At 44.5% G+C, this 26,344-nt stretch overlaps 1 protein-coding gene across 1 annotated transcript in view; it reads right to left on the bottom strand.

The window, feature by feature from the left end:
* The window catches only part of LOC139564056 (2-oxoisovalerate dehydrogenase subunit beta, mitochondrial-like), a 99,485-nt gene that overhangs the window by 18,725 nt on the left and 54,416 nt on the right, over nt 1-26,344 (bottom strand). The window contains exon 9 of the mRNA XM_071383271.1: nt 2,231-2,317. Coding sequence (XP_071239372.1) covers nt 2,231-2,317 — 87 coding nt within the window. The remainder of the gene's footprint in view (nt 1-2,230; nt 2,318-26,344) is intronic.

Below are 26,344 nucleotides of genomic sequence, written 5' to 3'. Positions count from 1 at the left end.
TAATGCCTACACTGAATAGCATGCCATTAACCGGATACCTTTGATTGTGGTCTATGGGAAAAAAATCTAAATAATAATTTTTAAAAACGCCCTGCCGAAAAGGGTCATAATCATAACTCAGGAATAGCTCAAGGAGGTGAAACTATGGCTCAAACCCTCTCACGTTCTCCCTGAAGGGAACACAGCAAATACTTTGATCATGCCCTCACCAGGCCAGAGCAGAGTCTTCATTAGACAGAGGGAGGGAGGGGAGGGGAGGGAGAGAAAGGGGATACACCTCCAGTACATTCCATGAGCAAAAATGAATCCACAGACAAGGTTGAGTATTAGTTTCAACTGGCTTGATCCAATATATATTACTCATTTCAACTGACAAAGTTTAACAAGTTTCAGTATGACATATCTGACAGGCTACAGGTCAAAGGTTTTAGAACACCTACTCATTCAAGGGATTTTCTTTATTTTTTACTATTTTCTAGATTGTAGAATAATAGTGAAGACATCAAAACTATGAAATAACACATATGGAATCATGTAGTAACCAAAAAAAGTGTTAAACAAATCAAAATATATTTTATATTTGAGATTCTTCAAATAGGCACCATTTGCCTTGATGACAGCTTTGCACACTCTTGGCATTCTCTGAACCAGCTTCACCTGGAATGCTTTTTCAAAAGTCTTGAAGGAGTTCCCACATATGCTGAGCACTTGTTGGCTGCTTTTCCTTTACTCTGCGGTCCGACTCATTCCAAACCTTCTCAATTTGGTTGAGGTCGGGGAATTGTGGAGGCCAGGTAATCTGATGTAGCACTTCATCACTCTCCTTCTTGGTCAAATAGCTCTTACACAGCCTGGAGATGTGTTGGTTCATTGTCCTGTTGAAAAACAAATGATAGTCCCACTAAGAGCAAACCAGATGGGATGGTGTATCGCTGCAGAATGCTGTGGAAGCCATGCTGGTTAAGTGAGCCTTGAATTCTAAATAAAATCAGACCGTGTCACCAGCAAAGCACCCCCACATCATAACACTAACTCCTCCATGCTTTACGGTGGGAAATACACATGCAGAGATCATCCGTTCACCCACACTGCGTCTCACAAAGACACGGCGGTTGGAACCAAAAATCTCCAATTTGGACTCCAGACCAAAGGACAAATTTCCACCGGTCTAATGTTCATTGCTCGTGTTTCTAGGCCCAAGGAAGTCTCTTCATCTAATTGGTGTCCTTTAGTAGTGGTTTCTTTGCAGCAATTCAACCATGAAGGCCTGACTCACGCAGTCTCCTCTGAACAGTTGATGTTGAAATGTGTCTGTTACTTTTACTCCGTGAAGCATTTATTTGGGCTGCAATTTCTGAGGCTGGTAACTCTGATGAAATTATCCTCTGCAGCAGAGGTAACTCTGGGTCTTCCTTTCCTGTGGCGGTCCTCATGAGAGCCAGTTTCATCATAGTGCTTGATGGTTTTTGCGACTGCACTTGAAGAAACTTTCAAAGTTCTTGAAATATTCCGTATTGACTGACCTTCATGTCTTAAAGTAATAATGGACTGTCGTTTCTCTTTGCTTATTTGAGCTGTTCTTGCCATAATATGGACTTGGTATTTTACCTATAGGGCTATCTTCTGTATACCACTACCTTGTCACAACACAACTGATTGGCTCAAACGCATTAAGGAAAGAAATTCCATAAATTAACTTTAACAAGGCACACCTGTTAAATGAAATGCATTGCAGGTGACTACCTCATGAAGCTGGTTGAGAGAATGCCAAGAGTGTGCAAAGCTGTCATCAAGTCAAAGGGTGGCTATTTGAAGAATCTCAAATATAAAATATATTTTGATTTGTTAAACACTTTTTTTTTGGTTACTACATGATTCCATATGTGTTATTTCATAGTTTTTATGGCTTCACTATTACTTTACAATGTAGAAAATAGTATAAATAAAGAAAAAACCTTGAACGAGTAGGTGTTTTAAAACTTTTGACCGGAAGTGTATCTGTCAGTGCCTCTTAAACTCAGATTTATTGCCTGACCCCGAGGACACCCACTGACAGACATTTGAATTTCATTTCACATTTCAAACAGAGAAAGTCCAACCCAAACCCCCATCCCCACAGATATAGTTACCCTACTGTCCATGTGCAATCCGTCCCACATCTCACCTCTGATGGCCTCCTGGGATTCCAATAGAACCCTCCGCATGCATGACCACACACAAACACACTTACTTGCACTGTGGAGCTGATCTCGGCAGCAAAGCCTCCGGTGATTGGAGCCTCGTGACTGATAAGTAGCCGTCCGGTCTTGGCCACCGACTGAAAAACACAACACACACAGTCTGATCAATACAGTGTGACACAGCACCCACTGACAAAATCTATGGTTACTGTAGACATAATGTCTCTCCCCAGCCTGCCTGTGGTGTCTAAGGCAAGCACGTGGCAGGCAATGAGACCAGCAGCGTATTATGGTACCATGACAAATGTACAATGGGGTAGAGGGTGAACATGATTTGAGTAGGCAAATACAGTTTGTAGCATGTTCTAACACAGGGGTTCACAACCTTTTCCCCCCCGAGGGAACCCTATTTCACATTTGATACATTTAGTACAGTTAGTTCAGTCAGCCCATGAGTAACAATTCATCACAATATGAATAGCCCCCGGAGATAATAAATACTTAAACTCACACACACACGCAAATCCCATTCTAACAGCATTTGTGCAGCATATGTGTGTGTGTGCACAAACGAGTGCAGTATTTTCCATAAGCGCTGGCCTTCGGCTAAAAAGCTTCAGATAGTTAGCAGGCTACTTTTTCCACTTAATTGATTAACTCGGCTTCTTCATTGAAAAGTTTCAATTCACTAGCCAGAAAAGTCTGTATAGCCTTCTCCCAATAGAATGAACTAAACTGAACAAAAAAATAAAATGTCCTCTCACTGTCAACTGTGTTTATTTTCAGCGAACTTAACATGTGTAAATATTTGTATGAACATAACAAGATTCAACAACTGAGACATAAACTGAACAAGTTCCACAGACATGTGACTAACAGACATGGAATAATGTGTCCCTGAACAAAGCGGGGGTCAAAATCAACAGTAGCAGTCAGTATCTGGTGTGGCCACCAGCTGCATTAAGTACTGCAGTGCATTTCCTCCTCATGGACTGCACCAGATTTGCCAGTTCTTGCTGTAAGATGTTACCCGACTCTTCCACCAAGGCACCTGCAAGTTCCCGGACATTTCTGGGGGGCATGGCCCTAGCCTTCACCCTGCGATCCAACAGGTCTCAGACGTGCTCAATGGGACTGAGATCCAGGCTCTTTGCTGGCCATGGCAGAACACTGACATCCCTACCTTGCAGGAAATCATGCACAGGACGAGCAGTATGGCTGGTGGCACTCATGCTGGAGGGTCATGTCAGGATGAGCCTGCAGGAAGGGTACCACATGAGAGAGGAGGATGTCTTCCCTGTAACGCACAGCGTTGAGATTGCCTGCAATGACAACAAGCTCAGTCCGATGACGCTGTGACACACCGCCCCAGACCATGACAGACCCTCCACGTCCAAATCGATCCCGCTCAAGAGTACAGGCCTCGGTGTAATGCTCATTCCTTCGACGATAAACGCGAATCCGACCATCACCCCTGGTGAGACAAAACCGCGACTCGTCAGTGAAGAGCACTTTTTGCCAGTCCTGTCTGGCCCAGCAACGGTGGGTTTGTGCCCATAGGCGACGTTGTTGCCGGTGATGTCTGGTGAGGACCTGCCTTAACAACAGGCCTACAAGCCCTTAGTCCAGCCTCTCTCAGCCTATTGCGAACAGTCTGAGCACTGATGGAGGGATTGTGCGTTCCCGGTGTAACTCGGGCAGTTGTTGCCATCCTGTACCTGTCCCGCAGATGTGATGTTCGGATGTACCGATCCTGTGCAGGTGTTGTTACATGTGGTCTGCCACTGAGGGCGATCAGCTGTCCATCCCGTCTCCCTGTAGCGCTGTCTTAGGCGTCTCACAGTACGGACATTGCAATTTATTGCCCTGGCCACATCTGCAGTCCTCATGCCTCCTTGCAGCATGCCTAAGGCACACATAGACAGATGAACAGGGACCCTGGGCATCTTTCTTTTGGTGTTTTTCCAGAGTCAGATAAAAGGCCTCTAGTGTCCTAAGTTTTCATAACTGTGACCTTAATTACCTACCGTCTGTAAAGTGTAGACTAGATTTAGTATTTGCCAGAGTAAATTTATTTGTAAGACTAGTTTTTTCTGACTAGATTACTTATCTACCACCTTCCCTCAAAGTCCCACCCACAGTGATTGATTGATTGACAGGTCTGGAACCCTAACAACTCTGACTCACAAACATCCTGCCCCTTCCCCTGACAATCCCACCCACAGTGATCGATTGACAGGCCAAACTGTTAAAGGGACAGTTCACCTAAATTACAAAAAGACATTGTACTGTACTGATGTACAAGCATGATTCAGAAGATGGAGAGAGAGATGTGAAATTAGCTAGAGAAGGATGAACTTTTTCAATGATAACTAGGCCTTTCTATCACGTTTCACGTTAGATTTATTAACCACAAAAAGGTAAGACGTGTTTTTAATTCTGGTGCCGCTCTGCAAAGACAAGCTTCTTAGCTAGCTAGGTCAAAAGGACATTCAAAGTTCTTCCATATAAGCCGCTCCTCCTAGATAGAATTCTGTGGCCCTAATTCAAATAATGCATGTCATAACAAGATGCCCACTGCCTCACGCCTTCTCCTTAACACTCTCCCGCTCTTTTCTGCCACTCGCAACATTTCTGTTGCATCTTGCTCCATAGTGTACACTTGTCTGTCCATCATGCATGTAAACAACTAGCTTGCCTGCTCTATCCGCAAAGGAATGATATAAACCGTTACTTTTTAATTGGTTCGAACTGGTTCAGAACTTTATTTTGCTGGTTGGAACAGTGGAGCGGAACGAACTGTATGTTTGCACGGCCAGGCTTTGCGTGATATGGATGTTGGAGAGAAGTAGGATGTGTTCTTTTGAAATGCTATCGGGGTTTGACTTAGGCTGGTAGACAACGAGCTGCATGACATGCTGAGAGAGCAGGATGATCATGGAGATCGCATCTCTCAGGCTGTTCATCTGGCTTTACTGTAAACCCTGCAGCAGCAGGACAACGAATAGGGTTGCGGTGGAGGAAGAAGATGCAACAGACCACAACGTATATCTAACACTATCGTATAGTCTGATCTCATCCAAACCTCGTCTGTCTCTCCTCAACTCCATCGTCTCCAAGTCTCCTAATCACATCGCTCTATCCTCAATAGATTATTTCCCTACTCTTGATTAGGAGACAAATAACAGCACAGCAATTATACTTGACGTAAGTACAGTTAGCTACTCCGTCAATCCAGTCTGTAAAAACCTGCTAGTGTTGTGGTAGTAATGGACTGGTTCAGCTGAAGTGTTTCTATTGGATCGTGCAGCCCTGAGCTGTGAGTGGAGAGAAATTGCTTCTCCGGTTTGGAATGAGAATATTGTTTCCACAGAGATGATGCACGACAGACAAAGCTGTGATTCTCTCACTTATACAAGAGGGTCTACTGCAGGCATGTGACACACTGCAACTAGAACAGACAGGAAGCAAATTAATCACCTGGCTCCTCCACCTTCTAAACCACTTGGCAAGTGAAGTCCCAATGTATCACAACACGCCCTATCTGCAATTCTGCAGCTTATATACAGCGTTATTTTTTACTTGGTGGTGTGGACTCCTGACCTCACTCGAAACATAGCCGAGAAATACGCAACACATGGATATAGAAAAAGACAAAAACATAGCTTCATTTGTTTACACCAAAAGGTACCACAGATACAGTATCCGAACCAAAAGTGTTCTGGGCGTCTCTGATGTTAAAGAGGTTGGTTGAGTGTTTGTTTACGTTGCTGAGGTCCCTGGTTTGGTTGCAACACACTGACTCGGTCAGAGACCACATACTAATATGGGGATCTCACCATGACAGTCTCCAGAGTCAACTTACTGGAAGAATGCCTGCTTTGACAGCCATGGCATTTCTAGGTATGGACCTCCGGTTGGGAGTAGGACTGTCCAATCACTCAGGAATAGATATTTGTACCATCCCTTTAAAATAATAAATTGCCATTAGATTTGTATCCCTGTCTACTGAGCTTGAGTAACTGGCTACAGATCTGGAAATTGGGAGAACAAGAGGGTAACGGTGCCTGGCAAACAGGGTAAAGCAGAGAGCAAATCAGTCAAGGGGTGAAAGAGGGCACCAATATCATGCTGTGACATGTTACGGAATATGACTCACAGGGAGTGTGAATAAGTGAGGCTACCGCCCAATTCCCTGCAGCTAAATTGACCCCATTCCTCCTGCTTGTTGTCACTCACACACACGAGAGAGATTGTGTTTAAATAAGTGTTTCACTTCACTACCTCAGTTAGCTGCATACCATACTCCAACAAAAGCACAATCTTCAGATGCTTCTAACACAAAGAAGGCAGCGCTGTTATTTCAATTTCGTGAGATAGCATTTCACCCCCCCGGGGGCCAGGGAATCGAATGACCCATTTAGTAATCACACTCCAAATGCCTTCTGGATTTCCGCACTACTAGGCGGGACGGTGGTTTGGGAAAGTCTCTCCCTGGCCCGACAAGTATTCTGATGTGTGATTGTGACTCCAGTGAATGCTGTGACAATGAGACAAGACAAAATGTAGCTATTGACATCTGGACCACACCACAGGGGTATTGCTGAATGTAAAGCAGGGGTGCCCAAAATGTTGGACTGTGTGGGCTAAATAGGAGTATGAGAAACAGGTGAGACTTGGGCCAAGAGTACGTTAGATTACACTCTTATTAATAGTCACAAAAATGCTATAAAATAAACACTATCAGATTCAAACTGAGGATTATTCCAGCTCCCAGATCTCTTTCCTCAAATGCTAGATCACACCCAGCAATTTTCTGTTATGAAGAAACGTACATTTTATTGTGAGCTTGACCGTTTAAAGCCATAATCACTGCTTATCCTTTTGGATAAAGATTTTGTGGGACAGACAAAAAATAACTACAGAGAAGAAACGGCTTCATGTCCATCTCTACTTTTCTTTCAATCTCTAATACGTCCGTCTGTCTTCTTTCAGTCTGTCTATTTTCTGTCCGCCTTCCTTCAGTCAGTCAGTCTTCCTTCTACCCGTTTTCAGTCTTCCATCAGTCAGTCAAGTCTTCCTTCTACCCGTTTTCAGTCTTCCGTCTGTCCGTCCCCGTCTGTCGCTCCCTGTCCGTCCCGGTCTTCCGCCTCCGTCCTCACCTCCCGCCTCCGTCCTCGCCTCCCGCGTGTCTGTCCGTCTGTCTCCCCCCCGCTCGTCTGTCAGTCCGTCGGTCCCCCGCCTGTCGGTGAGTGTCTGTCTGTCCGTCTTCCTTCCGCCTCTTTTCTTCGTGTTCCATTTATCAGTGTTCCGTCTGTCTGTCTCGCTCTCTCAGTGGCACACGGCGCTTTTAAAAAGGGCAAATACCATGGCGGTTGCCGTCAGACCTCAGCTTATATTGCTGACCTCACTGGCACTGTCCTACTCACTCATCACAAATCACTGCCTCACCCAGGGGACAGGGATGGGCCAGACACTTTTCTTGGACGCACAATCTCTGACAGCAGTGTACTCATTTACTCAAACATAGTAATTGAGGCCGGACCTTTAACCCTGACTCTTCAGAGGAGCCAGTGACCCTTTCTCAGAAGCACACTACCGATTGATTTCACTCATCAAAACCAATCATGGTGGTGAACATGGACCCAATGTCATAATGTCAATTTGCCTTATATAGACAGTGGTGGAGCCACAGCAGAGGGCCCAGACGTGAGCAGTAGGCTTTATCCACATGAGAATTATACGCTTGGAGCAATGAGAGCACACAGACATGCCATGAATCTCACTGTACACTCCAGCCAGACAAAGACAGGCATGCATACTAACAGGAGGCTTTTATTGCTACAATTTAACTCCTTGGACAGTGGCCTGATGAATCAGTGTGTGTGTGTGTGTGTGTGTGTGTGAGACAGAAGAAAAGGGAGATGAGGAGAGGAAGAGTGAATTAGTGTGTGTGTGTGATCCGTGTAATCAAGAGTCAAGTAAAACCCTCTGAGACAATGAGTACGGCGCTAGGAGGCTACACGATAAATCTCTCCTCCACCTCCTATATGAAAGAGTAAAGCATGAGAAGAGGAAGACCGGAAGGTAAAGGGGGAAATGTGGAGAAATTAAAATAAGAGAAAGGGAAGGGTGAAAGAGGAGAGGGAACGGGAAGGGAAATCTGAGAGAAGCGACGAAAGGCAGAAGTGGACAGAGGAGTGTAGAAGGTCGGCAGAGTTGGGTGGACGGTAAGAACCCAGAGTCAGTCGGGTGGATGGGTAGAGAGCAGAAAGGAGAGCATAGAGAGAGTCCGAGTGGTGCATGGTGGGAGAGGTTAATGTCCTCTCTGGAAAATATGGAAGACTTAAAAGAAAGGGTTGAAAGGGAAGAGAGAAAAGGAAGGGAAGGCAGAAAGAGGGCGACAAGATAAGAGCGTGAGAAAATAGAAATGGAATTGAATGGATGTCCATTGTAGTCATTCTATTTCAATAGGTGGGACAAAGGGGTTAATGTCCACTCTGGGTCTGTCGAGTCACAGTACCAGCCTGGGAGGAGGAAGGTCCTGACGGTAGGGTGGCGACAGTGGTGACTGCACATTACTGCTCATTGTGCTGCAGGGCTTTCATTAACCCGGGCCCGCTCGCCGGAGAGGGAATGTCATGTTTACAGGCGTTCCCATACACACCCAACATAATGAGCAGAGCTCAGCTTCACTCTACTCTGCCTTGGAGTCCCAGGCCATGCAGCCTACGCTCCGGTCCCAACCACACTACCACCAACCAACATGCAGCCAGCCCAGCCAGCTAACCCAGTAGCACAGCCTTCAGGCTTGACCCACTCAGTCCGACTCTGCCTCCGGGTCACTGGATCCACTCATACGGACACGGTTCAAGGCTAAAATCCCTCAGTCGAACAGAAACTTGCCAGGAAATCAATTGAAGAAGTTGAACCTCGACTGATTGACAGTTCTATTATCGCCCAAGACCTGTCAATATTGCAATTCTGATGGCAGTTCAATAGATTTTCCTGGCTGCTTTGAAAATCTTCAGAAGCCGATATTGATGTCTGCGGGAAAGCAGAATGAAAGAGAGACACAAAGTACAACCCCAAACTGATCATGGACTCTCCCTCTGTAGGACTGTGTGCAGACAGAGAAGCTAACAAGCACTGCGGTTGAGTGGTACAGAAGAAATCAATGTGTTTCATATTAGCAAAAGTCCAACACAAGTTTTAAATTAGGAGAAACAGTTTATAAAATGTACAGTGGGGAGAACAAGTATTTGATACACTGCCGATTTTGCAGGTTTTCCTACTTACAAAGCATGTAGAGGTCTGTCATTTTTATCATAGGTACACTTCAACTGTGAGAGACGGAATCTAAAAAAAATTATATCCAGAAAATCATATTGTATGATTTTTAAGTAATGAATTAGCATTTTATTGCATGACATAAGTATTTGATACATCAGAAAAGCAGAACTTAATATTTGGTACAGAAACCTTTGTTTGCAATTACAGAGATCATACGTTTCCTGTAGTTCTTGACCAGGTTTGCACACACTGCAGCAGGGATTTTGGCCCACTCCTCCATACAGACCTTCTCCAGATCCTTCAGGTTTCGGGGCTGTCGCTGGGCAATATGGACTTTCAGCTCCCTCCAAAGATTTTCTATTGGGTTCAGGTCTGGAGACTGGCTAGGCCACTCCAGGACCTTGAGATGCTTCTTACGGAGCCACTCCTTAGTTGCCCTGGCTGTGTGTTTCGGGTCGTTGTCATGCTGGAAGACCCAGCCACGACCCATCTTCAATGCTCTTACTGAGGGAAGTAGGTTGTTGGCCAAGATCTCGCGATACATGGCCCCATCCATCCTCCCCTCAATACGGTGCAGTCGTCCTGTCCACTTTGCAGAAAAGCATCCACAAAGAATGATGTTTCTACCTCCATGCTTCACGGTTGGGATGGTGTTCTTGGGGTTGTACTCATCCTTCTTCTTCCTCCAAACACAGCGAGTGGAGTTTAGACCAAAAAGCTCTATTTTTGTCTCATCAGACCACATGACCTTCTCCCATTCCTCCTCTGGATCATCCAGATGGTCATTGGCAAACTTCAGACGGGCCTGGACATGCGCTGGCTTGAGCAGGGGGACCTTGCGTGCGCTGCAGGATTTTAATCCATGACGGCGTAGTGTGTCACTAATGGTTTTCTTTGAGACTGTGGTCCCAGCTCTCTTCAGGTCATTGACCAGGTCCTGCCGTGTAGTTCTGGGCTGATCCCTCACCTTCCTCATGATCATTGATGCCCCACGAAATGAGATCTTGCATGGAGCCCCAGACCGAGGGGGATTGACCGTCATCTTGAACTTCTTCCATTTTCTAATAATTGCGCCAACAGTTGTTGCCTTCTCACCAAGCTGCTTGCCTATTGTCCTGTAGCCCATCCCAGCCTTGTGCAGGTCTACAATTTTACCCTGATGTCCTTACACAGCTCTCTGGTCTTGGCCATTGTGGAGAGGTTGGAGTCTGTTTGATTGAGTGTGTGGACAGGTGTCTTTTATACAGGTAACGAGTTCAAACAGGTGCAGTTAATACAGGTAATGAGTGGAGAACAGGAGGGCTTCTTAACCTCTTTCAGCTAGGGGGCACTATTTTTATGTTTGGAAAAATAACGTTCCCAAGGTAAACAGACTATTTCTCAGGCCCAGATGCTAGAATATGCATATAATTGACAGATTAGGATAGAAAACACTAAAGTTTCCAAAACTGTCAAAATATTGTCTGTGAGTATAACAGAACTGATTTTGCAGGCGAAAACCTGAGGAAATCCAACCCGGAAGTGCCTTTTATTTGGAAAAATCCCTGTTCCATTGCCTGCCCCTCCTCCATTTAAAGGGGTATCAACAAGATTCATTTTCCAATGGCTTCTTCAGTCTGTGACCAGGCTTTAGACATAGTTTCAAGCTTTTATTTTGAAAAAATGAGCGAGATTTATCAAAACGCGTCAGGTGTCCTTTGATTAGTTCCTGCGCGCGAGAGATGTAGCTCGACATTTTCTTTCTCTGTAGAATTGAATAGTTTACCGTCCGGTTGAAATATTATCGATTATGTATGTTAAAAACAACCTGAGGATTGATTATAAAAAACGTTTGACATGTTTCTACGAACATTACGGATACTTTTTGGAATTTGTCGTCTGCCTTTCAGGACCGGAACGAGCCTGTGGTTTTCTGAACATAACGCGCAAACCAAATGGCGGTTTTTGGTTATAAAACTAATCTTTATCGAACAAAAATAACATGTATTGTGTAACTGGGAGTCTCGTGAGTGCAAACATCCGAAGATTATCAAAGGTAAGCGATTAATTTTATTGCTTTTCTGACTTTCGTGACCAAGCTAATTTGCGGCTAGTGATTGATTAACTCACAAACGCTTGGATTGCTTTAGCTGTAAAGCATATTTTCAAAATCTGACACGATAGGTGGATTAACAACAAGCTAAGCTGTGTTTTGGTATATTTCACTTGTGATTTCATGATTATAAACATTTTTAGTATTTTTTATTTTTTTATTTGGCGCTCTGCAATTCAGCGGTTGTTTACGAAAATGATCCCGCTAAAGGGATCCGTGCGTCAAGAAGTTAAAGAAAAACTAACAGGTCTGTGAGAGCCGGAATTCTTACTGGTTGGTAGGTGATCAAATACTTATGTCATGCAATAAAATGCTAATTGATTACTTAAAAATCATACAATGTGATTTTCTGGATTTTTGTTTTAGATTCCGTCTCTCACAGTTGAAGTGTACCTATGATAAAAAATTACAGACCTCTACATGCTTTGTAAGTAGGAAAACCTGCAAAATCGGCAGTGTACAGTTCTCCCCACTGTACATGTGAGCTCTAACCTATACTTCACACGGCTAATTTGGTACAACTCTTTCCAACAAAAAAACAAATAGCAGGGTTCACAAAAACAAAATCCAGCACACACGCTACACACAAAAAAACATCCCGGGAGAGTCGCCAGAGCACCTGCAAGAAGAAACTCCCGGCGTTTTCCCCAACCCTCCGTTTCCACAGGGCACTACGTCGAAACCCCGGGACAGGAAGTGAAGACAGTGAACCCTGCCGCCAGCGAGGAGTCGTGGCCCCGTTGGGCTTTGAGTCGCCCTACCCACCCTGTAATCGCCGCCGCTGGGTCCTAACTCACACCACCGCCTTGAGATCTCAATAACAAAATGGTAGTCGCGGCGCAGCTTGACTTGTTACACAGGCCTTTTAAGTGGCGCTGCACAATTAGCGAGAGGGGTGAGTGCCTGGTGAATGGGAGGCCAATTGAAGCACAGAGTGTGGGAGGAAAACGTGCACACACATACAGTGGGGAGAACAAGTATTTGATACACTGCCGATTTTGCAGGTTTTCCTACTTACAAAGCATGTAGAGGTCTGTAATTTTTATCATAGGTACACTTCAACTGTGAGAGACGGAATCTAAAACAAAAATCCAGAAAATCACATTGTATGATTTTTAAGTAATTAATTTGCATTTTATTGCATGACATAAGTATTTGATCACCTACCAACCAGTAAGAATTCCGGCTCTCACAGACCTGTTCGTTTTTCTTTAAGAAGCCCTCCTGTTCTCCACTCATTACCTGTATTAACTGCACCTGTTTGAACTCGTTACCTGTATAAAAGACACCTGTCCACACACTCAATCAAACAGACTCCAACCTCTCCACAATGGCCAAGACCAGAGAGCTGTGTAAGGACATCAGGGATCAAATTGTAGACCTGCACAAGGCTGGGATGGGCTACAGGACAATAGGCAAGCAGCTTGGTGAGAAGGCAACAACTGTTGGCGCAATTATTAGAAAATGGAAGAAGTTCAAGATGACGGTCAATCACCCTCGGTCTGGGGCTCCATGCAAGATCTCACCTCGTGGGGCATCAATGATCATGAGGAAGGTGAGGGATCAGCCCAGAACTACACGGCAGGACCTGGTCAATGACCTGAAGAGAGCTGGGACCACAGTCTCAAAGAAAACCAATAGTAACACACTACGCCGTCATGGATTAAAATCCTGCAGTGCACGCAAGGTCCCTCTGCTCAAGCCAGCGCATGTCCAGGACCGTCTGAAGTTTGCCAATGACCATCTGGATTATCCAGAGGAGGAATGGGAGAAGGTCATGTGGTCTGATGAGACAAAAATTGAGTTTTTTGGTCTAAACTCCACTCGCCGTGTTTGGAGGAAGAAGAAGGATGAGTACAACCCCAAGAACACCATCCCAACCGTGAAGCATGGAGGTGGAAACATCATTCTTTGGGGATGCTTTTCTGCAAAGGGGACAGGACGACTGCACCGTATTGAGGGGAGGATGGATGGGGCCATGTATCGCGAGATCTTGGCCAACAACCTCCTTCCCTAAGTAAGAGCATTGAAGATGGGTCATGGCTGGGTCTTCCAGCATGACAACGACCCGAAACACACAGCCAGGGCAACTAAGGAGTGGCTCCGTAAGAAGCATCTCAAGGTCCCGGAGTGGCCTAGCCAGTCTCCAGACCTGAACCCAATAGAAAATCTTTGGAGGGAGCTGAAAGTCCGTATTGCCCAGCGACAGCCCCGAAACCTGAAGGATCTGGAGAAGGTCTGTATGGAGGAGTGGGCCAAAATCCCTGCTGCAGTGTGTACAAACCTGGTCAAGAACTACAGGAAACGTATGATCTCTGTAATTGCAAACAAAGGTTTCTGTACCAAATATTAAGTTCTGCTTTTCTGATGTATCAAATACTTATGTCATGCAATAAAATGCTAATTAATTACTTAAAAATCATACAATGTGATTTTCTGGATTTTTGTTTTAGATTCCGTCTCTCACAGTTGAAGTGTACCTATGATAAAAATTACAGACCTCTATATGCTTTGTAAGTAGGAAAACCTGCAAAATCGGCAGTGTATCAAATACTTGTTCTCCCCACTGTACACACAGTCTCAGCACTGGGCCCTTGGCCAAGCCTGCCTACAGAGAGAGGAGTCAGGACGCCAGGGGAGACCTCAGAGAGAAATAACTCCTGACATCCCATAAAGGCCCAATAAACCCAATTCAAATCAATTACACTACCTTTCTGCCCTTAAACCATACCGCCATCAACAACTCGGAGCGCAGACCACAGGACCTGACGAACAGGCATGAGCAGTGGTCTGTAAATGCAAGAAAGGGGGAGTTAAACTTGTGTCAAATGATCTCGTTCTTTTTATTTTACCTTTATTTAACTAGGCAAGTCAGTTAAGAACAAATTCTTATTTTCAATGACGGCCTAGGAAGAGTGGGTTAACTGCCTTGTTCAGGGGCAGAACGACAGATTTTTACCTTATCAAATCCCCGAGCAGACCTTGCAACCTTTCCGTTACTAGTCCAACGCTCTAACCACTAGGCTACCCTGCCGTTCTCTGTAGCCGATGTGAGTAAGACCTTGAAACAGGCTAACATACTCAAGGCTGCAGGGACAGACGGATTACCAGGATGCGTGCTCAGAGCATGTGCTGACCAGCTGGCAAGTATCTTCAATGACATTTTCAACATCTCTCGGACCCAGTCTGTAATACCTACGTATTTCAAGCAAACCACCATAGTCTCTGTGCCTAAGCATGCCAAGGTAACCTGTCTGAATGACTACCACCCCATGGCACTCACATCTGTAGCCACCAAATGCTTTGAAAGGCTGGTCATAGCTCACATCAACACCATTATTCCAGAAACCCTAGACCCACTCCAATTTGCACACCGCCCCAACAGATCCACAGATGTTGCAATCTCTATTGCACTTCACACTGCCCTTTCCTACCTGGACAAAAGGAACACCTACGTGAGAATTCTATTTATTGACTACAGCTCAGCATTCAACACCATAGTGCCCTCAAAGCTCATCACTAAGCTAAGGACCCTGGGACTAAACACCTCCCTCTGCAACTGGATCCTGGACTTCCTGACAGGCCACCCCCAGGTGGTAAGAGTAGGTAACAACACACCTGCCAAGCTGATCCTCAACACAGGGGCCCCTCAGGGGTGCGTGCCCAGTCCCCTCCTGTACTCCCTGTTCACCCATGACTGCATGGCCCAGCACGACTCCAACACCATCATTAATTGTCAAAGAGTTTGCAGATGACACAACAGTGGTAGGGCTGATCACCGACAACGATGAGACAGCCTATAGGGAGGAGGTCAGAGACCTGGTAGTGTGGTGATCAAGACAAAGTTGAAGATTGTGGACTACAGGAAAGGGAGGATCGAGCACTCCCCCATTCTCATCGAACAAGGCTGTAGTGGAGCAGGTTGAGAGCTTCAAGTTCCTTGGTGTCCACATCACCAATTAACTATCATGGTCCAAACACTCCAAGACAGTCGTGAAGAGGGCACAACAAAGCCTATTCCCCCTCAGGAAACGAAAAAGATTTGGCATGGGTCCTCAGATCCTCAAAAAGTTCTACAGCTGCTCAGCATCAGACCGCAAGGCACAACAGAGGGTAGTGCGAACGGCCCAGTACATCACTGGGGCCAAGCTTCCTGCCACCCAGAACCTCTATACCAGGCGGTGTCAGAGGAAGGCCGTAAAAATTGCCAGACTCCAGCCACCCTAGTCATAGACTGTTCTCTCTGCTACCGCACGGCAAGTGGTACCGGAGCGCCAAGTCTAGGTCCAAAAGGCTTACATTTACATTACATTTACATTTAAGTCATTTAGCAGACGCTCTTATCCAGAGCGACTTACAAATTGGTGCATTCACCTTATGATATCCAGTGGAACAACCACTTTACAATAGTGCATCTAACTCTTTTAAGGGGGGGGGGGTTAGAAGGATTACTTTATCCTATCCTAGGTATTCCTTAAAGAGGTGGGGTTTCAGGTGTCTCCGGAAGGTGGTGATTGACTCCGCTGACCTGGCGTCGTGAGGGAGTTTGTTCCACCATTGGGGTGCCAGAGCAGCGAACAGTTTTGAGTGGGCTGAGCGGGAACTGTACTTCCTCAGAGGTAGGGAGGCGAGCAGGCCAGAGGTGGATGAACGCAGTGCCCTTGTTTGGGTGTAGGGCCTGATCAGAGCCTGAAGGTACGGAGGTGCCGTTCCCCTCACAGCTCCGTAGGCAAGCACCATGGTCTTGTAGCGGATGCGAGCTTCAACTGGAAGCCAGTGGAGAGAGCGGAGGAGCGGGGTGACGTGAGAGAACTTGGGAAAGTTGAACACCAGACGGGCTGCGGCGTTCTGGATGAGTTGTAGGGGTTTAATGGCACAGGCAGGGAGCCCAGCCAACAGCGAGTTGCAGTAATCCAGACGGGAGATGACAAGTGCCTGGATTAGGACCTGCGCCGCTTCCTGCGTGAGGCAGGGTCGTACTCTGCGAATGTTGTAGAGCATGAACCTACAGGAACGGGTCACCGCCTTGATGTTAGTTGAGAACGACAGGGTGTTGTCCAGGATCACGCCAAGGTTCTTAGCACTCTGGGAGGAGGACACAATGGAGTTGTTGGCTTCTTAACAGCTTCTACCCCCATTCATGAGACTCCTGAACAGCTAATCAAATGGCTACCTGGACTATTTGCATTGTTCACCCCCACATTTGTACACTGCTGTTACTCTGTTTATTATCTATGTAGTCACTTTACCTCTACATACATATTACCTCGACTAACCTGGTCCCCCTGCACATTGACTCTGTACATAGCCTTCGCTACTTCTAATTTTATAGTTGCTCTTTAAGAAAATACTTTAAGTTATTTTTCTAAAATCTGCATCATTGGTTAAGGGCTTGTAAGTAAGCATTTCACTGTAAGGTCTCTTGCTCTCTCTTTCAGCCCCTGCCGGTTGTGCCAACTTATGAAAACAAAAACAGGGAAAACACAGCAGTTTAGTGTTATGGGGAATTGGTGGCTCATTATTGACTAGGCCTATTCTCCATCACTGTGTGTGTGTGTGCATCTTCGCCAATGTGTGTGTATCTGTAAGGTGCCAATGGGTGTGCATCACTCACTTGTATACAGTAGGGTTGTCTCACAGCACCCACACTGACTGTATGTCATGTCAACCCTGACCGTAAGCTTCCTCAGTGGCCAGTTAGACCACTTTAGATTCAATGTGTACCACATCCCTGAATCCCTCCAGGAAAAAGCGCCTCCAAAAGGATAAAGAGCTCCTTGTTCCTCTCACCCTTTTTTTAATGCCTCTGTGTGGATTTAGCAAATGTAAGCCTGGCCTCCGCTAGAAGGTGACACAGAGGAATTCTAGAAATCTCCAGTGCCGAGGAATGTGGAACGCTGCCTGCAGCCTGGAAAGTCAAGGGGAAAGCAGTGTGAGAGAGTGAGTGAGTGATCGGAGGAAAAGGCAATGAGAGAGAGCCTGAATGAAGAGATGGAGATCAAGAGACACCATATTAATCTCACAGTGTTGAAACAAAGGCAGTAAAAATCTAAATCAACAATGGGCTTAATAAATCCCTGTAGTCTGAAAAGCTCCTCACCAGTGCTAGCCTCTGGCAGTGTCGGGTTACACACCATACTTTCACCAGGCAGCGAGCGATAGAGGGGGGGGGGGCTCTGGAGCTGCCACCGAAAAACAACCATGAGTCATTTTCCACTGATAAAACCGCCGAAACATCACCACAGTAAGGACACAAGTTATGACATACTGGACAATAAGCACGCAACCCCACTGGGCCAGACCAGAGTACTGTGTTAATATTGTAATTACAGACATCGGCTACAACAATAAATATGTAGGAGCCAGCCCCAAAACCACTGGGCTCTTTCTTCGTGAGACATTTTCTCTAGGGATTGTTTCCAGTGCCTTTCGGCCTACAACGGACCAAAGATATTATAGAATAAGTGCGACCCAGTAAGCAGATACAGGCTCTAACCTTGAAAACATTTTTTTTTTTTTACTGGTACTGTGTGACACTGCTTGCCATCAGCCAGTCGACTGTAATAACCGGCAGCTTGTGAGTATTCTGAACTCAGACTGAGGTGCTTGCTGAGGACATCTACAGTGCACTCAGAAAGTATATTTAACCTTTTACTTACTCCATATTCTGTTGTGTTACAGCCTGAATTTAAAATATATGAAATATTTGTTTCTCATCCATCTACACACAATACCCCATAATAACAAAGTGAAAACATGTTTTTAGAAATGTTTGAAAATACAGAAATATAATTTATAGGGATGCACGGTATAAAAACATATTTCAAAAAATTTATAAAAGAAATCGGTGAACATATCAGAATCGGTTGATATTAGCTAAAAATGCCAAAATTGGTATCAGCTAGTTTAACGCCAATGTTAAAACTGATGTCAAAGCTACCGTGCATACCTATATAACGTAGGTACATGACACCACGTAAAATTTGGCGCTACACGTGCAACACAGCATTCCTAACCTAGCCCACATAATGTCTGCTGTGTGGATCGAGCAGTCAACAAGTCGAGCAGTCATTTGAAAAATTTAATTTCAGCAAGACAACTCAAAGGCGAAATCCATTAAAGCCAAGAGAATGGAATTCATTGCCATTGACAATCAACCGTTCTCTGTCGTGGGTGATGTTGAGTGTGTGAAGTGTGAAGGTGAACGGAAAGGCTCTGGAGCAACGAACCGCCCTTGCTGTCTCTGCCTGGCCGGTTCCCCTCTCTCCACTGGGATTCTCTGCCTCTAACCCTATTACAGGGGCTGAGTCACTGGCTTACTGGTGCTCTTTCATGCCGTCCCTAGGAGGGGTGCGTCACTTGAGTGGGTTGAGTTACTGACGTGATCTTCCTGTCTGGGTTGGCGCCCCCCCTTGGTTTGTGCTGTGGTGGAGATCTTTGTGGGCTATACTCGGCCTTGTCTCAGGATGGTAAGTTGGTGGTTGAAGATATCCCTCTAGTGGTGTGGGGGCTGTGCTTTGGCAAAGTGGGTGGGGTTATATCCTTCCTGTTTGGCCCTGTCCGGGGGTATCATCGGATGGGGCCACAGTGTCTCCTGACCCCTCCTGTCTCAGCCTCCAGTATTTATGCTGCAGTAGTTTGTGTCAGGGGGGCTAGGGTCAGTTGGTTATATCTGGAGTACTTCTCCTGTCTTATCCGGTGTCCTGTGTGAATTTAAATAATGCTCTCTCTAATTCTCTCCTTCTCTCTTTCTTTCTCTCTCTCTCTCGGAGGACCTGAGCCCTAGGACCATGCGTCAGGACTACCGGGCATGATGACTCCTTGCTGTCCCCAGTCCACCTGGCCTTGCTGCTGTTCCAGTTTCAACTGTTCTGCCTGCGGCTATGGAACCCTGATCTGTCCACCAGACGTGCTACCTGTCCCAGACCTGCTGTTGTCAACTCTCTAGAGACCGCAGGAGCGGTAGAGATACTCTTAATGATTGGCTATGAAAAGCCAACTGACATTTACTCCTGATTATTATTTGACCATGCTGGTCATTTATGAACATTTGAACATCTTGGCCATGTTCTGTTATAATCTCCACCCGGCACAGCCAGAAGAGGACTGTCCACCCCTCATAGCCTGGTTCCTCTCTAGGTTTCTTCCTAGGTTTTGGCCTTTCTAGGGAGTTTTTCCTAGCCGCCGTGCTTCTACATCTGCATTGCTTGGGGTTTTAGGCTGGGTTTCTGTACAGCACTTCGAGATATTAGCTGATGTACGAAGGGCTATATAAAATAAACTTGATTTGATGTTGCAATAGTGTCACTGCTATTAGCTTCACGACATACATACTACTAGACAACCATTCTCAGGTCTAGCCATAGATTTCCAAGTAGATTTAAGTCAAAACTGTAACTCGGCCACTCAGGAACATTCTTTTTGGTAAGAATCTACCGTCTAGATTTGGCCTTGTGTTTTAGGTTATTGTCCTGCTGAAAGGGGAGTTCAGACTGAAACAGGTTTTCTTCTAGAATTTTGTTTATTCCATTCTGTTTATTTTTTCTCCTGAAAAACTCCCCAGTCCTTAACGATCACAAGCATACCGATAACATGATCCAGCCACCAATATGCTTAAAACATATGGAGAGTGGTATTCAGTAATGTGCTGTATTGGATTTGCCCCAAACCCAGCACTTTGTATTCAGGACAAAAAGTGAATTGCTTTGCCAATATTACTTAAGTGCCTTGTTGCAAACAGGATGCATGTTTTGGAATAATTTTATTCTGTACAAGCTTCCTTCTTTTCACTCTGTCAATTAGGTTAGTATTGTGGAGTAACTACAATGTTGTTGATCCATCCTCAAATTTTCCCCTCTCACACCCATTAAACTATGTAATTGAAATCTCTGAGCAGCTTCCTTCCTCTCCGGCAACTGAGTTAGGAAGGACCCCTGTATCTGTGTAGTGACTGGGTGTCCAAAGTGTAAAGTGTGTCCAAAGTGTAAAGTGTAATTAATAACTTCCCCATGCTCAAAGGGATATTCAATGTCTGCTTTTAAAGTTTTTACCCATCTACCAGAAGGTGCCATTTGCAAGACATTGGAAAACCTCCCTGTTCTTTGTGATCGAATCTGTGTTTGAAATTCACTGCTCGACTGAGGGACCTTACAGATAATGGTGTGTGTGGGGTACAGGGATGAGGTCGTCATTCAAAAATCATGTTAAAAACACTATTATTGCACACAGAGTCCATGCAACTTGTGACTTACGCATATTTTTTTACTACTGAACTTATTTAGGTTGCCATAACAAAAGGGTTTGAAAAATGATTGACTCAAGATATTTTAGCTTTTCATTAATTTGCAAAAATGTGTACTTTTACATTATGGGGTATCGTGTGTCGGCCAGTGACACCATAATCATTTAACCAATTTTAAATTCAGGCTGTAATGTGGAAAATGTAAATGGGTGTGAATACGTTCTGAAGGCACTGTAATATGGTATTATTAAATATATTGACATAAGCCTACTAACTTGATTAAAGTGTCGAAACTGCAGTAGTCAACGGTGTGCGTTCGGTGTAACAAAGCCCATCGCAATTGAATCACTTTTAAATTGTAGCTGTAACAACAAAATGTGGAAAAGGTCAACGGGTGTGAATTCTTTCTGAACGCACTGTAAGTCTAGAACGGGGGTAAAGTCTCGACCCCTTTCCAGAAGCAGGAAATACCGGCTGTACCAGCCGTCCTGGATCCGACATAGAAACCACTCTGATTGCCCACACCTGCAGACGGGAGGATATTAATCTGCCTCAAAATGGGCACTGAAACCTCGGGAACAGTTGAGGTGATGACCCTGCAGAAGCGTGGGGAATTGCGCAACAAATTGTAGCCTGTACCCACAAATCAAATCAAAGTTAAGTCGTGTACAAAGATTTGCAGATGCTATCGCAAGGGCAGCGAAATGCTTGTGTTTCTAGCTCCAACAGTGCATTAATACAATACACACATAACCCAAAAAGTAAAAAGAAAGAAAAATCCGAATGAGCAATGTCTGGAATATAAATATATTCTACCCAGGCTGCCACCCCAAACCCTGTCATTGTAGTATTGTTGTTTTGTTAATTTTGCATATTTTAACATTGTATTATATTAAGTGTTTTGCTAGATTAGGATTTTACTATTTGATAATTAAATATGGTGTTATGATTGTAAATTGGTTAACAATTCAGTCTGACTTAGAAACCAATAAAATCTTCTACTACTAGAACTACAACAAATCTTCCAGAACATTCTCTATTGATCCCCCACCCACGTCACTTTGGAGGAAGATTTTTAACCCACTTAACACCAAAAGCTTTCACCATCATTGTAAAGACCCTACTTATATAGTTGCTTTGACAAAGTCATTTCTGAAGAATATTTATTTTGTGTGATTAGTGATACATGTACATTTGTCCTTCATTTTTGGTTAAAACCTGTGAACTGAACACTTGTTTTAATATGGTGAAACTATTCCTTGTTGAAATACTTTTTCAAAATCATAGTGTAAAAGCAGGTGAGCTGGTTCTACTCTTTTTGGTCATTTTTTGGTGTTTTGTGGTAAAAAAACAGAGTGTAACCCATATAGATAGGTTGGCTAGGCATGTTTTAACAAGTGACTTTTTTGGTTAAGCTTGCATTAAATTGCCCCTCCCTGTTGGACACAACATGCTTTCATTCCCTGTCACTTGGGGAGTTATGGCTGATTTAAGATGAAATCGTCAACCCTTTTACGGTCAACCCTGTTACTTTAATTGGCACTTTTCTTAAATTTGAGCTCTTGAAATGGGAAAACATGATTTATGAAGTGGAACGTGCTCTTTATAGCAGAATATTACAATTTGGTTAAATATATATATTTTTTACAGCATTACACACTACCCAAAACGTACGCTTTCGTGGAACAACCCATAAATAATGGATTAATAAAATATTTTAAGAACTCATTGAACTTCATTTACTGGAAGGCATAGTCTTCTGTTGGAGCAGGCTCGTCATAAATCTACTTTAATTGAAAAGCGATGTCCCTGACACAATACTGGGGCCATGTTCCGTGTTTGTTATTGTTTGTTTGAAGTCATCTTTTTCAATGCATATGTAAACTAATGAGAGATGGGTTCCTGCCAGTGAGTGGAGAGATGCTTAGACAAGTCAGCCTCCTTTAGCGCTCAACAACTTAACTCAAGCCTGCTGTGTCCCAGTCTCCCACTATGCAGTCTCTGTCTCGGACATAAACACATCCTCGCAACAGTTCAATTAATTCATATATTAGTGGTCTGCGATGCCGTTTGCCAACTGACTCGTTTCGACACGTCCATGTGGCCACTCAAGGACCTGGTGTTTGGATGCAGTCCATGTTATGTTCATACCTGAACAGAACCACAAAATAAACATGGTTCGGTCCCTGAGACCCCAATGGAACTGGGCAAGCAGTCAGACAGCAGTACAGCCTGCTTAAAATGAAATGGAACTCACATTCTAAATCCAAAAAGGCTTTCAGGATCAGTTGTACAGTTCAACATATTTTTGGGGTATTTTAAGGAGCTAACATCATTGCGCCAGTACTCATCCTGTACAAGCCAAGACCCTTCTATCAAACGTGTACCTTTTGAGTAATGATAAAGGGAAGCAGCACAGCCCAAAAGCAACAGAACAAATTGAGGTTACTAAAATATCTGGTTCTACAGGTCCAGTGTCCACAAGGTTTCTCTTCGAACTTCTCTTCTAGAAAGAAGTATGGCGCTAACTAGGGCTGTGCGATATGGCCAAAATCTCATATCCCGATATAGGTAATTTCATATCCCGATAACGATACACATCACGATATAGCATATTTTCTGTAAATTCAATGAATAAATAGTTTACATAAAATGACTACATGTAAAGGCCTATTATCACATTGAATTATACTCAAAAAATAAAAAGGTAGGTTGATTATTTCTCCTTTTATTTAGAACCTTTGCGCAAATTTTCAATTAAGCATGTAACAAGATAAAAAATATGGATGTATAAAATCTAAAAAGGTAAATAGAAAACACTTCAACTATAGTTGCAAACATAAATAAATACGTATTTATTTAGGGGGCTTGCCTGTTTTGCATGTTATTTTGGCATTAAAAAGTGTCACATATGAATTTGCATTTGGTACCTTCGGTCGAGTGTTTGCACCAACTCACGAAACCCACGTTTCTCGACCGTGTAAATTGGGGCCATGTCTTTGCATATGTAAGTTGTAACGGCAGCTGTTTTCTCCTTCCGTCTTCATGATTCTTTGCCATATGGTGTGCCGCGGGCAAAAGCCTCTTGCAACGTCTGAGTCGGGGGTTTGTTTTGAGCACTCGACTGTACTTTTTGGGGTCTCAATCGTAGACTCTCTCCATACTGTTTCACATGATTCTTGCGTAGGTGGTAAAAGAGGTCAGTGGTGTTTGAGCCTGTTGTTGGGACCGGCCTGCTGCATATTTTACAAAGGATGGTTTTCTGGTCCGTGTCAGACTTTTCATACCCAAACCACGTCCTTGCGACCGAAGTAGCCCCTATTTTAGGTACGAGCTCCATGTCTCCGTGCTCTGTGTCACGTTCACTCTCTTCCACGTTTGTGTGTGTTGCAAATTTCCTTCCACATGCAAAGCGTTATCCAAATATTGCCGTAAAGAGTGTGATTTGCGACAACAACAAAAAAACGATACAGTATAATACGTTTTTCTATCGTCACACGATATATATCGTCATATTGCCCCAGCCCTAGTGCTAACCTGAGGGAAATTCTGCCCATTGATGTTCTGATTAATTTGAGTTGAAAATAATAAATACAAAAGTATATGGACACCCCTTGAAATTAGTGGATACGGCTATTTCAGCCACACCGATGCAGACAGGTGTATAACATCGAGGAAACAAGCATGCAATCTCCATAGACAAACATTGGCAGTAGAATGGCCTTACTGAAGAGATCAGTGACTTCCAACGTGGCACCGCCATCGGACGCCATATTAACAACTCAGTTCGTCAAATTTCTACACACAAGCTCAGAACGGGAATGCCGAGTGCTGAAGATCGTGAAAATTGTCTGTCCTCGGTTGCAACACTCACTACTGAGTTCCAAACTGCCCCTGGAAGCAATGTCACCGCAATAACTGTTCATCGGGAGCTTCGTGAAATTGGTTTCCGTGGCCGAGAAACCGCACACAAGCCTATGATCACCATGCGCAATGCCAAGTGTCGACTGAAGTGGTGTAAAGTTCGCCGCCATTGGACTCTGGAGCAGGGGAAATGCGTTCTCTGAAATGATGAATCATGCTTCACCATCTAGCAGTCAGACGCCACTTTGTATAATGTTTTCATACCCTGCATTGCTCGTCTCATATCTATATACTGTACTCTATATCATCTACTGCATCTTGCCTATGCTGTTCGGGCATCACTCATTCATATATTTTTATGTACATATTCATATTCATTCCTTTACATGTGTGTGTATAAGGTAGTTGTTGTGAAATTGTTAGGTTATATTACTTGTTAGATATTACTGCATGGTCAGAACTAGAAGCACAAGCATTTCGCTACACTCACATTAACATCTGCTAACCATGTGTATAGTGTCAACTGTAAAGTTTGGCCCCTTAGTTCCAGTGAAGGGAAATCTTAACGCTACAGCATACAATGACATTTTAAACAATTCTGTGCTTCCAACTTTGTGGCAATATTTGGGGGAAGGCCCTTTCCTGTTTCAGCATGACAATACCCCCATGCACAAAGCGAGGTCCATACAGAAATGGTTTGTCGAGATTGGTGGGAAAGAACTTGACTGGCTTGCACAGGGCCCAGTACTCAACCCCATAGAACACCTTTGGGATGAATTGGACCACAGTCTGCGAGTCAGGCCTAACGCCAGTGCCAAACCTCACTAATGCTCTTGTGGCTAAATGGAATCAAGTCCCGCAGCAATGTTCCAACATCTAGTGGAAAGCCTTCCCAGAACAGTGGAGGCTGTTATAGCTGCAAAAGGGGGGACCAACTCCAAATTAATGCCCATGATTTTGGAATGAGACGTTCGACGAGCAGGTGTCCACATACTTTGGGTCATGTAGTGCAGATTTGTTTCATTGTGGGGTATTTACTGAAAGATTGACTTATTAAGCAAAAATTACGAGGTCATGGTTTGGAAGTTTGAAACGAACCACAGCAGCGTGGCGATTTCTTGTTTACCTCACCATCATAATATGTTTTCCTTCTAAACTGTCAAAAAAATCAGTTGTACAAACATGATGCAATGCAAATAGCCTGGTTAGTCATTTCATTACTTGTTCAGGAGTCTAATGGCTTGGGGGTAAAAGCTGTTGAGAAGCATTTTTGTCCTAGACTTGGTGCTCCGGTACCGCTTAACATGCGGTAGCAGAGAGAACAGTCTGTGGCTGGGGTCTTTGACAATTTTTAGGGCCTTCCTCTGACACCGCCTGGTAGAGGTCCTGGATGGCAGGCAGCTTAGCCCCAGTGATGTACTGGGCTGTCCGCACTACCCTCTGTAGTGCCTTGCGGTCAGAGGCCGAGCAGTTGCCGTACCAGGCAGTGATGCAACCAGTCAAGATGCTCTCCATGGTGCAGCTGTAGAAACGTTTTGAGGATCTGAGGACCCATGCCAAATCTTTTCAGTCTCCTGATAGGGAATAGGCATTGTAGTGCCCTCTTCACGACTGTCTTGGAGTGTTTGGTCCATTCTAGTTTGTTGGTGATGTGGACACCAAGGAACTTGAAGC

Source organism: Salvelinus alpinus, chromosome 35, assembly GCF_045679555.1.
Source record: "Salvelinus alpinus chromosome 35, SLU_Salpinus.1, whole genome shotgun sequence".
In the NCBI taxonomy this organism is placed as follows: Eukaryota; Metazoa; Chordata; class Actinopteri; order Salmoniformes; family Salmonidae; genus Salvelinus; species Salvelinus alpinus.
The sequence above is the reverse complement of the archived record's forward strand: the minus strand, read 5'-3'. Positions and strand labels throughout refer to the sequence as shown.